The sequence below is a fragment of the Somniosus microcephalus genome, chromosome 6, assembly GCF_052327205.1.
Source record: "Somniosus microcephalus isolate GS21.2 chromosome 6, FLI_Smic_1.0, whole genome shotgun sequence".
Classification (NCBI taxonomy): Eukaryota; Metazoa; Chordata; class Chondrichthyes; order Squaliformes; family Somniosidae; genus Somniosus; species Somniosus microcephalus.
In genome coordinates, this window is record NC_140992.1 from 52745577 (window position 1) to 52759724 (window position 14148).

Below are 14148 nucleotides of genomic sequence, written 5' to 3' on the forward strand. Positions count from 1 at the left end.
GCTTTTTAAATTAATCTTTCATTACTTTTTTTTGGTCCTTTTTTTGTTGCAGGTCAGAGTTGGCACCATCGTTATTGAGTCACTTGATATCATCACAATTACTGTCCCCCCTGCTCTTCCAGCAGCACTGACTGCTGGGATTGTCTTTGCACAAAGAAGACTGAAGAAATTAGGCATTTCCTGTATCAGTCCTCAGAGAATAAATATCTGTGGACAGCTTAATCTGATTTGTTTTGACAAGGTTAGAAACTGCAACATTCATGCTCTCCACTAATAAAATTATTGAAGAGGTAAAACACATCAATGAGGCTTTAAGATCAGCTTTGAAAGGGATAAGGAATGTTGTATAGGCAGGCACTGCACCGGAAATCTTTTTGGCCAAAAAAATAAGTTAATACTGTCTTTAAAAACCTTTCCAGTTGTCTTTTGCAAGCGCTGTTTTTTCAAAAACAAGGGATTGATGCTCCAGCTAAAAAAAAAAAGGAAAATAAAAATAAGAACTTCAAATGCTGGAAATCTGAAATAAAAAAAGAAAATGCTGAAAATGCACAACCGGTCAGTCAGCACTTGTCAAGAGAAAAGACAGGTTATGACTTTTTTTGGGTGTGTATCTTTCAACACTGAAAGATAAACCAGCATTTTAGTAAGGCTGGAAAAAGAAATAGAGAGAAAAGCGAGATGAAGAAGAGAATCAACAGATATACAAATTACTGAGTGTTTCATGTGCATTTTCTTTTAAAATTTCAGATCTGGTGCATCTGTAGCTATCTTTCTCTATTTTATCTTATATTTTCAGGTTTTTGTTTCTGTGGACCTCGCATGTCTTATGATCCCCCACTATTTACATATTCTATTGTCCTTTTTATCGGCACCATCTCACTAATCTCTTACATCGTGCTAACAGTCTTCTATTAAACATTTTGCAGGATATTTAACCCATTAACTCCCTCAGTCATCCAAAATTCTGCCGCCCATGCCCTAACTCGCACCAAGTCCCGTTCATCCATCACCCCTGTACTCGCTGACCTACATTGGCTCCTGGTCTGGCATCAGTGCAATTTAAAAATTCTCATCCTTGTTTTCAAATCCCTCCATGCCCTCGCCCCTCCCTATCTCTGTAACCTGCTCCAGCCCTACAACGCTCAGACATCTCTGCGCTTCTCCAATTCTGGCCTCTTGCGCATCCTTGATTTTAACTGCTCTACCATTGGCGGCCATGCCTTCAGCTGCCTAGACCCTAAGCTCTGGAACTAAACCTCTTCACCTCTCTATCCTCCTTTAAGACGCTCCTTAAAACCTACTTCTTTGCCCAAGCTTTTGGTCATCTGTCCTAATATCTCCTTATGTGGCTCGGTATCAAAGCGCCATGGGACTTTTTACTATGTTAAAAGGCGCTATATAAATGCAGGTTGCTGTTGTATCTGTTGATACCCTTCCTCTCCCCTCTCCCTTTCAGTCTGACTGAAATGCCCATTTATCTTTGTCTATTGAAGAGTGCGCATCCAAAAAAGTCATAACCTGTCTTTTCTCTGTTGACTGACCTGCTGTGTATTTCCAGAATTTTCCATTTTTATTGGAATATTCTTATACTTTTGTGAGAGACAAAATACAAACACAAGTTCAATATTGAAATGAAATTATAACCATTAAGAAGCTTAAGGCATAATAGCCATGTTTTACACTGAGATGTTGCATAGCCCTAGTTGCATTACAAGTTTTTGTTCAATATCATTTCAATTTCTAAAAGTTTTATCCTTTTTTTGGCTTTAGACTGGAACACTTACTGAAGATGGCCTGGACATTTGGGGCATTCAAAGAGTGGAAGATAATAGGTCTGAAACATATCAATTGTACACATGTTATTTAGGCTCCTTAAACTACAAAAAACCTTAAACTATGCCTACACCATTACATTATGTGAGCTTCAGATGAAGTTTGTGAGTGAAGTGGACATATGAAAGCTGGTTTGTTGCTTGTGAATCAAAGCTAGGATGATAGCAGCTGTACACAGCATTCACAGGAGCAAATATTTTATAGTTTTTGTGACCTCACAGTCTCTTTGGCACTAAGAGGATTGGTGCTTCACTTGTGTATTTAGTCTTTCTACTCAATCTGCTAATTTGTGGAATGCCAAGAGGCACTTTTCCTTCTCTTGCACTCTGGTGAGAGAAAGCAAGAACATGATTAGGTGGGCTATCTCAGCATCCATAACGCTTGAAATAGATTCCAACTTTGGAAATGAGCCAGACCACTGGATGTGATTCTCAATAGCTGGGAGTTTTGTCAGGGTAAAATTAAGGTTAAAAACATTTTTAATAAATGCAGTAAAAGGTTGGATTTGAATAATACAAATATTTGGTGCAATTTTGTTGATTCAGTTAAGATGGTTAGACTGAGACTGAAGATTATTCACTATCCATCAATATTCAGTGTTTTAATAGTACTGCTGCAGCATTATTTTAGTCTAATTTAATTGGTAACAATCACAGTTGATTGAAGAAGGGTTCGACCCGAAACGTCAACTCAAATTTCTCTCCACGGATGTTGCCTGACCTGCTGAGTTTTTCCAGCATTTTCTGTTGTTATTACAGTTGAGGAAAACATGCTTATGTATTTTTGCAACTCTCTACTGGATTCTGAAAATTGACTTTCAGTTTCATTGTAAAATCTGTTAAATTATTTTCCATTTTGATGCAATTGATAAATGAAGGAAGAAATTTGAAGCATTTTTTGTTTTATATTTAGTTTTTTGCCATCGGAGCAAAGCATTTGTAAGGAGAGCTTGGTGAAATCACAGTTTGTGGCTTGCATGGCAACCTGTCACACACTTACTAAAATTGATGGGAAATTATCTGGTGACCCATTGGATTTAAAGATGTTTGAAGAAACTGGTTGGGTGAGTCTTGCATTTGTTCAATAACTAAGCGTAACTCTTAGACTGCAAACTGTGAAGTCTGGTTTAATAGTAAACTGAGTGGTTTAAAATATTTTGAACTGTAATAAGTGTTTGTTGTGCAAAGTTACTGAAGAGGAGCCTAGTATTTTGTTATCGGGGGTATCAAAAAAGATCTTTGGCTTTTTATTAACTCTTGGTTTTGTAGTTTTTGAATGCATATTGTTGACATTAATTGGGATGGAAAAGTGAGTTCATTTAGTCACAATAGTCTGGATTTTGCGGTAAAAATAACAGTGAGGCCATCAGGGTCACTGTTATTATGGAGCAAATCGACAGCAACTTCTGGCGACTGCATATGCGCAGTTAAATGTGTAAATCAGGAAGTTGCTGTCCGAGTTGTCGTGTTCCTCCAGAAGCTGCGCTATACCGGTATCTCGCCAAGAGACTCAGCATGCAAATACATGGAAGGGCGTGAAGTTGTGGTATTTACCCACTAGATACCCACTAAACACGCCAGAAAAAGTTAGGGCTTGACCATTCAAGTGTAAGCGAATTTTTAATGGCGTGATAAGTCTTAATTACTACCAAACAATCTCTGGCACTGAAAATTTACTTTCAAATGTGTGGAGCCTCCTTCCTTTTAGATTTTAATTATTGTTGGAGATTAAATTTTTTTTTTTTTTTTAACTTTTTCTTTGTCTCTTTTATCTCTCTCTGAATCCAATCTTACTTTCCCTCCCTTTATTTGGCTTTCTGAATATGATAGGGCAATGAATTAAATATTCTAACTTACACTTCCTGGTTTAGACTCTGCATGGCTCAGTGAGGATTCTTCAATCTGATTGGTTAAGGAGACACACCATTGCTTGCCCTGTTCACACAAGTCCCAGATCCCCTGTAGAGGGCTCCGTGCTGTTTTGGATTTCTAATTACTGCAAGTCGCAGTGCAAAAGACCACAGAAAGTCGGTGGACAAGTGTAACTGTAGTGAATGGCTGGCGCCGTTCCTTCACCGCTGACCGCAAAATCCGGGCCAATATTCATTTAGGCATGGTAATTTTATGCGTCCATTTTAGAAATAGTATTGACAGGGTTTCATAACCTTAATACTGTTTATTATGTTTTATATTAAAGGTTCTTGAGGAAGCAAGTGAAGAAGAGACTGCTTTACATAATCAAATCATGCCCACTGTAGTTCGACCTTCAAAACAGCTTCTCCTTGAACCCAAGGCAGTGATGGAACATGAAATGGTGCATTTTTTTTAAGGCAACTTTAAATGACCTTAACCATGACTGGCCAGATGGTCCACAGTTGTCTTTTCCAATCCTATAAATCCCTATATTTTTCACAGTGTTTGTTTTTATTCAGTTCTCAGAATAATTTTAAAAAAGACTACAGTATTCTTTGAAGCACGGAAAATATAGGCATACAAATTCGGCCAAGCAGCAGCCATTTTTTGAGCGCTAACTGGCCTCCTAAGCCTCCAATATGGCGGGCAGTAAGCGCCGGCTCATTACGAGCCAGAAGTGCATCATCCGCCATATTGGTAAAAGCCAAAAAATCGGCGTGCAGTGACCACGCCTGAAACAGGCGTTAGGTTCTTTACATTTGCAGATAAGGGACCTCAACAGCTCGACATAGTGAAGAGCAGAGCCATTATTTTTGCCCCTGCCACAAACTCTTCCCTTGTTACTGAATACATCTTCCCTCCCCAGCTGCACACTCCGGCTGAATGAAACTCTCTATAGTCTCTCTGACCTGTTTGATCCTGAGCTGAGCTTTAAACACAAATCCTATCGATCACCAAGATGAATTACTCTCTCTTCCGCAACGTTATCCATTTCCGCCTTTATGTCAGCCCTTCTACAGCTCACCCTTGTCCATGGCTGTCACTTCCATCATCAATAATTCCAGTGGTCTTCTTGCTGGCTTCTCATTCATCACCATTCAGAAGCTCCAACTTGTCCAAACCTTAGTTGCATGTATCTTGTCCCAAACTCTGCTGCACATTTTCTGATGATCACTAAATCTCGCTTGCCCATCGCTCCCATGCTCGTTGACCTACACTAGCTCCTGATACCCTTACATAACACTTCTAAAATCCTTGTACTTGTCTATAAAGCCCCCTTTTTTTTTTCTTGCCTCGCCCCTTTCTGAAATCTTCTATCATGTATCTCCCAGGCTTCTCTCTCTCTCTCTTTTTCATTCACCTTCCCCTCTCTCTCTCACTCACAGCCTTCTCTTTTGGTACCTTCTCTCCCTCTTGCCATCCTGCCTGCCTTCCCTCTGGGACCCGACCCCCCCCCCCCCCCCGCCTATTGGCTTTAGAAGTGTTATGTCGGAGTACCAGAGCTAGTTTAAGTCAACGAGGATGGGAGTGATGGACAAGTGAGACTTAGTTGCATGTATTTTGTCCCAAACTCTGCTGCACATTTTCTCACGATCACTAAATCTCACTTGCCCATCGCTCCCATGCTCGTTGACCTACACTAGCTCCTGATACCCTAAGTGAGACTTAGTGCTTGACAGAAAATGTGCAGTGGAGTTTGGGATAGAATGAAAAGCCCAAATTGCTCCAGTTTTTTTTCCTCACAACTCATACCATTGACACTGGGGATCAGCCTCATGACTTTTCTCTGCACTGCCTTCAGTGCTTTAATGCCCCTCTTGTTTATTGGCAACCAGAACAGGATGCAGTATTCAGGGTGCGGTCTGACACTGAATATTATATCGTTTGATCATTACCTTTCTCTGACTACTGTTTAGGCTATGCAGTTCAGTCCTATTGGCCTTGTTGATTGCTGCTGCTCTGCATTGATGGACATGTTTAGTGTCAAGTCTACAAAGATCCTAGGCCAGTTCCAACTTCATCCTTAGCTATTGTAACACCATTTGTGGTGTATGTCTGCCATCTGTTCTTTCTTCCTATGAGTAGCACATAACATTTTCCTGCATTAAGTTTTATCTGTCATTGTTCTGCCCACTTACAATTGTTGGACTACGATTGATGTGCATGCTTCAGTCAGTTTCTTCAGGTGTTCAACAGCCAAACCAATGGTCCTTAATTGGACCGCTGGAGGCCGCCATCTGAAAGATAAGTTATAAGTTTTTTTTTTGCTTACCTCATTGTGGAGCCCGATGGGGCAGGAGTGCTCCACATTAAGGTCGTGGGCAGGAGGGCTCCACATTAAAGCCATAAGCCCCTGCTGGCTACCGCTCTCTCCCCTAACGGGTGCCTTGCCAGGCTCCTCCACACCCCCTTGGCTGCCATTCGAGCTGACTGATCTTGCTGATCTCGCAGCCGTCCAATGACCACCGAACTGGCTCTGGGGCTGCGAATGACGCCCGCAGCTCGCCAGTACGATCCTAATGAGGCTGGCGGAACCATTTGCCATGGTGCTACTGCTGGCCTCATAAGGTGTGTGCAGCATGCGCTGCTTTGAGATTGTGCCCCGATTTTTAGCGCAATCCAATTTCTAGGCCAGTGATTTTACTTAGGATTTTTTTGTTTGGAAAGGCCATGTTGCTTGTGTCTTCCCTTGTCAAATTTGTTTAGTTTGAGGTTTTTAGATTTGGGCCTGTATTTATCCTGGATGCTGAGCATTCTATCTTTAAAGTTGTTCCATTTGTCTTCTACTGAAACATTGTTGAACAACTGCCCAAATCCATTTGCTTAAGTTGTTTCCTTATTTCATTGAACTTAACCCTTTTAGAATTATATACCTGGCTCCTGGTCTTGGATATTTCTGACTCCCAGATCACGTTAAACTTTATCATTCCGTGGTCACTTTCCCATGGGGTTCTATGACTTCTATTTCCTGTACATTTTCTCAATCACTTACAAATACCAGATCAAATTGAGCATTGCTTCTTTGATGCACTGGGTCAAGAAGCAGTTATGCACTACATGTACCAGTTCTGACTCTAAACAACTTGTGTTTTCCCAGTTTAAATGTCTTTATGTAATGTTTTTACTATTAAACTTGTATTTTTTAATTATAAGGTGTAGGATAGATCTTATGTGAGAAATACTGTACAAAAAACATTTTACAATGTTAAAACTTTAGGCTTGAAGTACACAGAGCAGCTTGAGCATTTGTCCTGTTGAAATATTTATAAAGCACGCTCTGAATGTGTTTCTTCACTGCAATAGTAGAAACATAAATTGAACTGTACAGAAGTACAGAGAGACCTGGGTGTTCTTGTACACCAGTCACTGAAGGCGAGCATGCAGGTGCAACAGGCGGTCAAGAAGGCAAACGGTATGCTGGCCTTCATAGCAAAAGGGTTAGAATACAGGAACAGGGATACCTTGCTGCAGCTGTACAGGGCACTGGTGAGACCACACCTCGAGTACTGTGTACAGTTTTGGTCGCCTCATCTGAGGAAGGATGTTCTTGCCATGGAGGGGGTGCAGCGGCGATTCACCAGGCTGATACCAGGAATGGCGGGAATGACCTATGAGGAGAGACTATGTAGTTTAGGGATGTACACACTGGAGTTTAGAAGATTGAGAGGGGACCTCATAGAAGTGTATAAAATTCTGACAGGTCTAGACAGACTGGATGCAGAAGGAATGTTTCCCTTGGCGGGTGAGAACAGAACTAGAGGACATAATTTAAGGATAAGGGCTAAACCATTTAGGACAGAGATGAGGGGGAATTTCTTCACTCAGAGAGTGGTGAACCTGTGGAACTCATTGCCACAGAGGGCAGTGTACGCCAGCTCATTAAATATATTTAAGAGGGAATTAGATATATTTCTACGGGCAAAAGGGGTTAAGGGTTACGGAGAGAAGGCGGGGACGGGATACTGAATTAAAGGATCAGCCATGATCTCATTAAATGGCGGAGCAGGCACGAAGGGCCGAATGGCCTACTCCTGCTCCTATCTTCTATGTATCTATGTAACTAGCATTCATTTGTAGTGTGTTTAAATGGAGAATTGCAATATAATGTATTTACTGTAGTTCTATTTTTTTTCAGGAAATGTATGATCTCCCAGTAAGTACAATTTTGGAAGGCTTCCACCTCCGTAACAACGCCCATCTCTGCCCTTGCCTCAGCTCATCCGCTGCTGAAACCCTCATCCATACCTTTGTTACCTCTAAACTTGACTATTCCAACACACTCCTGGCTGGCCTCCCACATTCTACCTTATGTAAACTTGAGGTCATCCAAAACTCGGCTGCCTGTGTCCTAACTCGCACCAAGTCCCATTCACCCATCACCCCTGTGCTCGCTGACCTACATTGGCTCCCGGTTAAGCAACGCCTCGATTTCAAAATTCTCGTCCTTATTTTCAAATCCCTCCATGGCCTCGCCCCTCCCTATCTCTGTAATCTTCTTCAGCCCTACAACCCCGCCCCCCCCCCCCCCCCGCGATATCTGCGCTCCTCTAATTCTGCCCTCTTGAGCATCCCTGATTATAATCGCTCAACCATTGGTGGCCATGCCTTCTGTTGCCTGGGCTCTAAGCTCTGGAATCCCCTGCCTAAACCTCTCCACCTCACTACCTCTCTTTCCTCCTTTAAGAAGCTCCTTAAAACCTACCCCTAGACCAAGCTTTTGGTCACATGCCCTAATTTCTCATCTGGTTCATTGTCAAATTTTTTGTCTTATAATACTCCTGTGAAGCGCCTTGGGATGTTTTACTATGATAAAGGTGCTATATAAATACAAGTTGTTGTTGTTGCTTCTCAAATCTATTTTTATTCAGAAACAATTACTATACTGAATACTTACCCACATTGTTTCTGTGCAGGCATCATATGAAATAGGTATTGTACAGCAGTTTCCATTTTCTTCTGCTTTGCAACGGATGAGTGTTGTAGCCAGAGTGCTGGGTGAAAGACATATGGATGCCTACTTAAAAGGTGCACCTGAGATGGTTGCTAACCTCTGCAAGGCAGAGACAGGTAAAGTAGTATCTACTGTTTGCCATTTTCTTTTCATGAACTGTTGCCAAGTATTGCAAATAATCCTAAATTTAAGTAAATGTTTTGGTAGAATACTTTCCTGACACTTGTAAGAGTAGAAATGACTGTACAAATGTTTAATGTGCTCCTGTCAAATTCCTCTTTGCCCTATCTTAATGGGGATGCTAACCCATTTTATTTAACACCTCGTAAGATAGCAGAGAGAGGAACTTGATATGAGTGTATTAAGGCTAATCTTTTACATTGTACTGTATTTGCAAATTGTTTGTTTTTTATGGTTCTTTTGACATTCATATGATGGTTTTCTGTTTTTTTTTCAGTTCCCAAAAATTTTTCTGAAGTGTTGAAGATTTACACAAAACAAGGCTTTAGAGTCATAGCACTTGCCCACAGGAAATTGGGATCTAAACTAACTTGGCACAAAGTGCAGAATGTCAGCAGGTAATATAACTAATCCTCTGGTCCCTGTAGCATTTCGAAATTAATTTAATGGCCTCAAATTTAACTCTGAGCGCGATCGGTGTGTGGGTGTGGCCAGAGCAAGCGACAAACTCACATGCTGAGGCCTGGTGAATTTTCGCTCCTGGGGCATAATTTCAATATTCGGGATCAGACACGCTCCCAAACCCGGCAGGAATCACTGCCTGGCCGGCGGGCGTGGGCAGGATTTTGGGTGGCTGGAGGTCGCACCGGGGACTTGCGAGAATGGTCCTCGGCAGTCAGATAACTGTTGGGGAATTATGCATCCTAGGATCAAAAACTTGCCTGTACAAAGCCCTCAATCTATGTGCACTGTATCAGGGTGATTGTGCTATTCTGTACTTCCTGGTGTCCTTTTTTGTGGGTGACAAAAAATATATAAGTAGAGCAGAAATTCAGCAATGAACCAAGAACTAGGTGCAAATAAAGCTTTATCATAAGGCATATGCTGCCCCCTTCCTCCCACCCCCCCCCCCCCCCCCAGTTTCCTGAATTATAAGCTAGGAATTTCCTGGAACTTTTCAGCATAACTACGGCATAAGAGTGGAGCGGCGTCCTTTATTCCTGAAGAAATTCATGGCTAACAGATTTACGCTGGCTTTATGCCAAAACGCCGCCATGCGCTAATTTAGGGCCCGAAGTGACCCAATATCTGCATAACTGGAGGAGTAATTCAGGTTTTTCTCAGGTCTGAAGCTTTAAAAAAAATTTGGGAAAGCGATACTTTAGTAACTATTGATGCTTCCTTGTTCAAAAATACCATTTTTATTTCATTCTACGTAAATAATTTTAACTGTTAAATTGAAACTGCAGTCTCTGCCCTAGATATTCAAATACATTTTCAAGTTCCCCTCCAGTGCACCATCAACTTTTTTGAATGAACATTCAACCGGAGTATATAAATTGCAGGATCCAGAGCATTCTCCACAGAACTGTGTTAGTGCACGTGTGTAATTTCTAAAGAAAGGTGGTCATAAAGTTTCATTCTACCGCTTAAGTTTTGTAAATAACTAAAGCACAACTGCAGAATTCTTAGAATCATTTACTTCTTCGTTATTATGTAACTTGCTGAAATAGAGATTCATGCGTTAGGTCAGAGAGCAAGTATATATCAAAATAAATAACTACTGGTCCAATTTAGCAATACAATTATGAAGTCATGTGGTCCAGTTCAAATTTAAAACTTCACATTTGGGTTTCCTGAATTAGTTGCACTTCTCAAGGACTAACTCAGTGAACAACAAAGTTAATTTATTGACAAGTTTGATTATTTAAAATATACAATGAAGTAAAAATGTTAGTATTGAAGGTGTATAGTTTTGATCAACTTTATTAGAACATGATTGAAGCAAATATAAATTTAAGCCTCTTTGCAGCCACTTAGCACATAGAAATTAAATGCAAGATAATACCGCTAAATCGCCGGTTATTTGATGCTGGTTTTTACGTTCTGGCCCAGACAAATGAGCTCCACAGGAAATTTAGGTGTAAGTTTCAATTGACAAGATTGGCGCTAAAACCGGTGTAATGCCTACGTAAGTGCGATCCAGGAAGTTCCGGTTTATTTACTATACAATTGATGTGTTTAATAAATCGGCATTCCAGAGTTTTACAGTACTAAAAGCATTTTTATTCAAAACAAGAATTAATAAAATAACCCTATTAGCAATTTCTGATGCAAGCTGTCAGCTGTGCAGTTTGATTACAATGATAACAGTTATTTTATCAAATGAGTCATTTCATTATTAAACATTTGGAGTTTCTCTCTGCCTGATTGAATACATCCAAATTTATCAGAAGGACTGGTCTCCCTGCTACCTCTATTTAACATTACTTCTTTTACAAATGGTGCTTTACTTTTTCTATAATTTGGAATTGCGGAATGTGTTCCTGTCATACTTAAGCTTTGTACTCTGAGTTATTGGCAACTTCTGTTCTTTTCTGTGGATGCTGCATTTTATGTGGCATTTGCATTGTAGTAGTATTGAATACTTAAAACTTTGCCCTCAACAGGGATGCCATTGAAAGCAACATGGAGTTTATGGGGCTGATTATTATGCAAAACAAGTTAAAGCCTGATTCACCTAGTGTCCTTGAAGAACTCAGAAAAGCTAATATTCGCACAGTTATGGTTACAGGTAATGTCTTTTTCATGCAGATGTGATTGTATGCATACTAACATCTTCCCAGGATTTTATTAATTGGTTTATAGAACCTTAAAAGCCATTTTATATTGACAGTGTCTGTCTTTTATAATGGCAAGTGCACAGTATTTCTACCATAAACGGCAAGCTACCAAGTAAGTGACATGACCTCCATCATCCCAATGGCAACAGGAAGCCCAATATTGTGGAAGTCAGAGGCCTGAAGAGCAAATGCCTTTCTCTCAGCAGCCCTGCATTGGCCATTCAATCAATAAAGGCTTGCTGCAAAGATTAAAAGATTGTGGCACTTTTGAGCTAGTAGGTCTCCAATTGAGTGCAGCTCTTCTGGCTGTCTGCTGTAACATTTGTCTGAAATTAGCAAAAATATACGGAAGCTGCCCAACTCCAAGGCTAACAATTACTAAAAATGTAACAGATTTCTTGACGCTGATTTATAAGACTGTTATCTCACCTTATTGTGTGGTTCATATAACAGTTTTAAAAACTATTGCAATTTATGTCACCTGAACCTTGCAGTGATGATTTGGCCTTCTATTCACTTCAGGTGTTCATTGTTTTTCTGTGAACCTGAGGTGTCACCAACGTTCCCCGCGCAGCTCTCTGCCAATCCCGCTCAGCCCAAAAAGAAAAATTAGGGGGAACATTGGGTGTCACTATGGATTTTTTCATGTACAGAATTTACTTGAAAATGAAACTGGTTGAGGGTCAGGGGACCTATGCCCTCTCAACACCCACCCTTGGGGGTGTGGGAAATGTGGTTGGAGGGCAAGGGGGAGAATAGGTAGGTCAAAGGGGAAGAGGTAGGGTAGTGATGGGAGTGCGGGGTGGTATGAAGGAGAATGGGAAGAAGAGAGACAAAGAGAAATAGCAAAGCAAAGGCATCAGAGAGAGTGACCATATTTTCTGACTTATCCTGTGCAATGCCACGGGAGATTGTCTAGTTAATATATGGGGACATAATCAAATTGGTGAATTTCAATTTTATTCCATAGTGAATTAAAATAGAAGTAAAATGGGAAAGCTACCTTTCTTTATCAAGTTTTAAAATGTTGTCTGGAGCCGATTGTGAGACAAAGCTGTTTCTTCCATAAATTAATCAGGATATAGGGATTTTCTTATGCATGTTTTCTAAGCACAGTACTGTATCTTGCTATACTTCACTGTTTCCACATATTATTCTACCTGTAAATGAAGTGATTAGCTTTAGCCATAGTCATAGAGTCATAACAGCACAGAAGGAGGCCATTCGGCCCATCGAGTCCATGCTGGCTCTCTGTAGAGCAATCCAGTCAGTCCCATTCCCCTGCTCTATCCCCTTAGCCCTGCAAGTTTATTTCCCTCAGGTGCTTCTCCAGTCTCCCCTTGAAAACATTGAGTGTCTCCGCTTCCACCACTTCCGTTGGCAGAGAATTCCAGGTCATCACCACTCGTTGCGTAAAAAAGTTTTTCCTCACGTCCCCCTTGTATCTCTTGCCCAAACCCTTAAATCTGTGTCCCCTAGTCCTTGTACCATCAACAGTCTTTCCCCGTCTAGCCTATCCAAACCCGTCATAATCTTGTCCACCTCTATCAAATCACCCCTCAACCTCCTTTGCTCTAATGAAAACAAATCCAGCTTCTCCAACCTGTCCCCGGAACCATTCTGGTAAATCTCCTCTGCACCCTCTCAAGGGCCTTCACATCCTTCCTAAAGTGTGGTGACCAGAACTGGACGCAATACTCCAGTTATGGCCTAACCAGCGCTTTATAAAGGTTCAGCATAACTTCTCTACTTTTGTACTCAATACCTCTATTTATGAAGCCCAAGATCCCATATGCTTTGTTAACCACTCTCTCAATATGTCCTGCCACCTTCAGGGACCTATGCACATTAACTCCCAGGTCCCTGTCCCTGCACACTCTTTAAAACTGTGCCATTAAGTGTATATTGCCCCTCCCTGTTCCTTCTGCCAAAATGCATCACCTCACACTTCTCCATTAAATTCCATCTGCCACTTGTCTGCCCATTCTGCTAGACTTTCTATGTCCTGTTTCAGTTGATTGATATGTACAAATTGAAGTTTCTATTTTTCCTTTTGAATACCAACTGTGTTCTGGTGATTTTTTATTTCTTGACAATCTCCCTCATCTGACCATACAATTAGATTTAGTCATTTGAAAAAGTGCTGAATGTATAAACTGATAAATCTACAACCATGGGGGAGGGAGTGGCATGGGTCTCTTGCAGAGTACAGAGGCAGAGGCCAACACATATGTCACTATGGCCTGACGCTACAGAGTCCTACATGAGACAATGCCGGTCACTGTTGAAATGGAATTAAAGATCTCCTTGAGAAAAGTATTTTATGGAGTGGATCTGTAGTTGAAGCCTTGTTCCTCTATTTGCAAGTGAAACTCCTGTTGGTTGGGCTCAAATTGCTTGTTTTTAATGCTGTTCAGAAACATTACTCATTCAGTTTGGGATATGTCCCTTGAGCTCCAGTCATGCAGCTAATAGCATAAGCTGTGCTGCCCATGCTCTGTGAGTAAGTTCAACAAGCATTGGGCTTTGACCTCTATAATTCAGGGGCTGTGGTCCTTGTGGTTTCCTAGATTCCTGAATAGCTGATTATGGGATCATGACCAGAATATATGTAGGAGAGTAGCTGCAATTGTCCCTTGCAATTGTC

At 41.0% G+C, this 14148-nt stretch overlaps 1 protein-coding gene across 1 annotated transcript in view; it reads left to right on the plus strand.

Moving 5' to 3' along the window:
• The window catches only part of atp13a3 (ATPase 13A3), a 173847-nt gene that overhangs the window by 65190 nt on the left and 94509 nt on the right, over positions 1-14148 (plus strand). Inside the window, exons 11-18 of the mRNA XM_085990222.1 lie at positions 53-241; positions 1771-1832; positions 2746-2896; positions 4030-4146; positions 7882-7899; positions 8660-8813; positions 9155-9275; positions 11328-11452. Coding sequence (XP_085846348.1) covers positions 53-241; positions 1771-1832; positions 2746-2896; positions 4030-4146; positions 7882-7899; positions 8660-8813; positions 9155-9275; positions 11328-11452 — 937 coding nt within the window. The remainder of the gene's footprint in view (positions 1-52; positions 242-1770; positions 1833-2745; positions 2897-4029; positions 4147-7881; positions 7900-8659; positions 8814-9154; positions 9276-11327; positions 11453-14148) is intronic.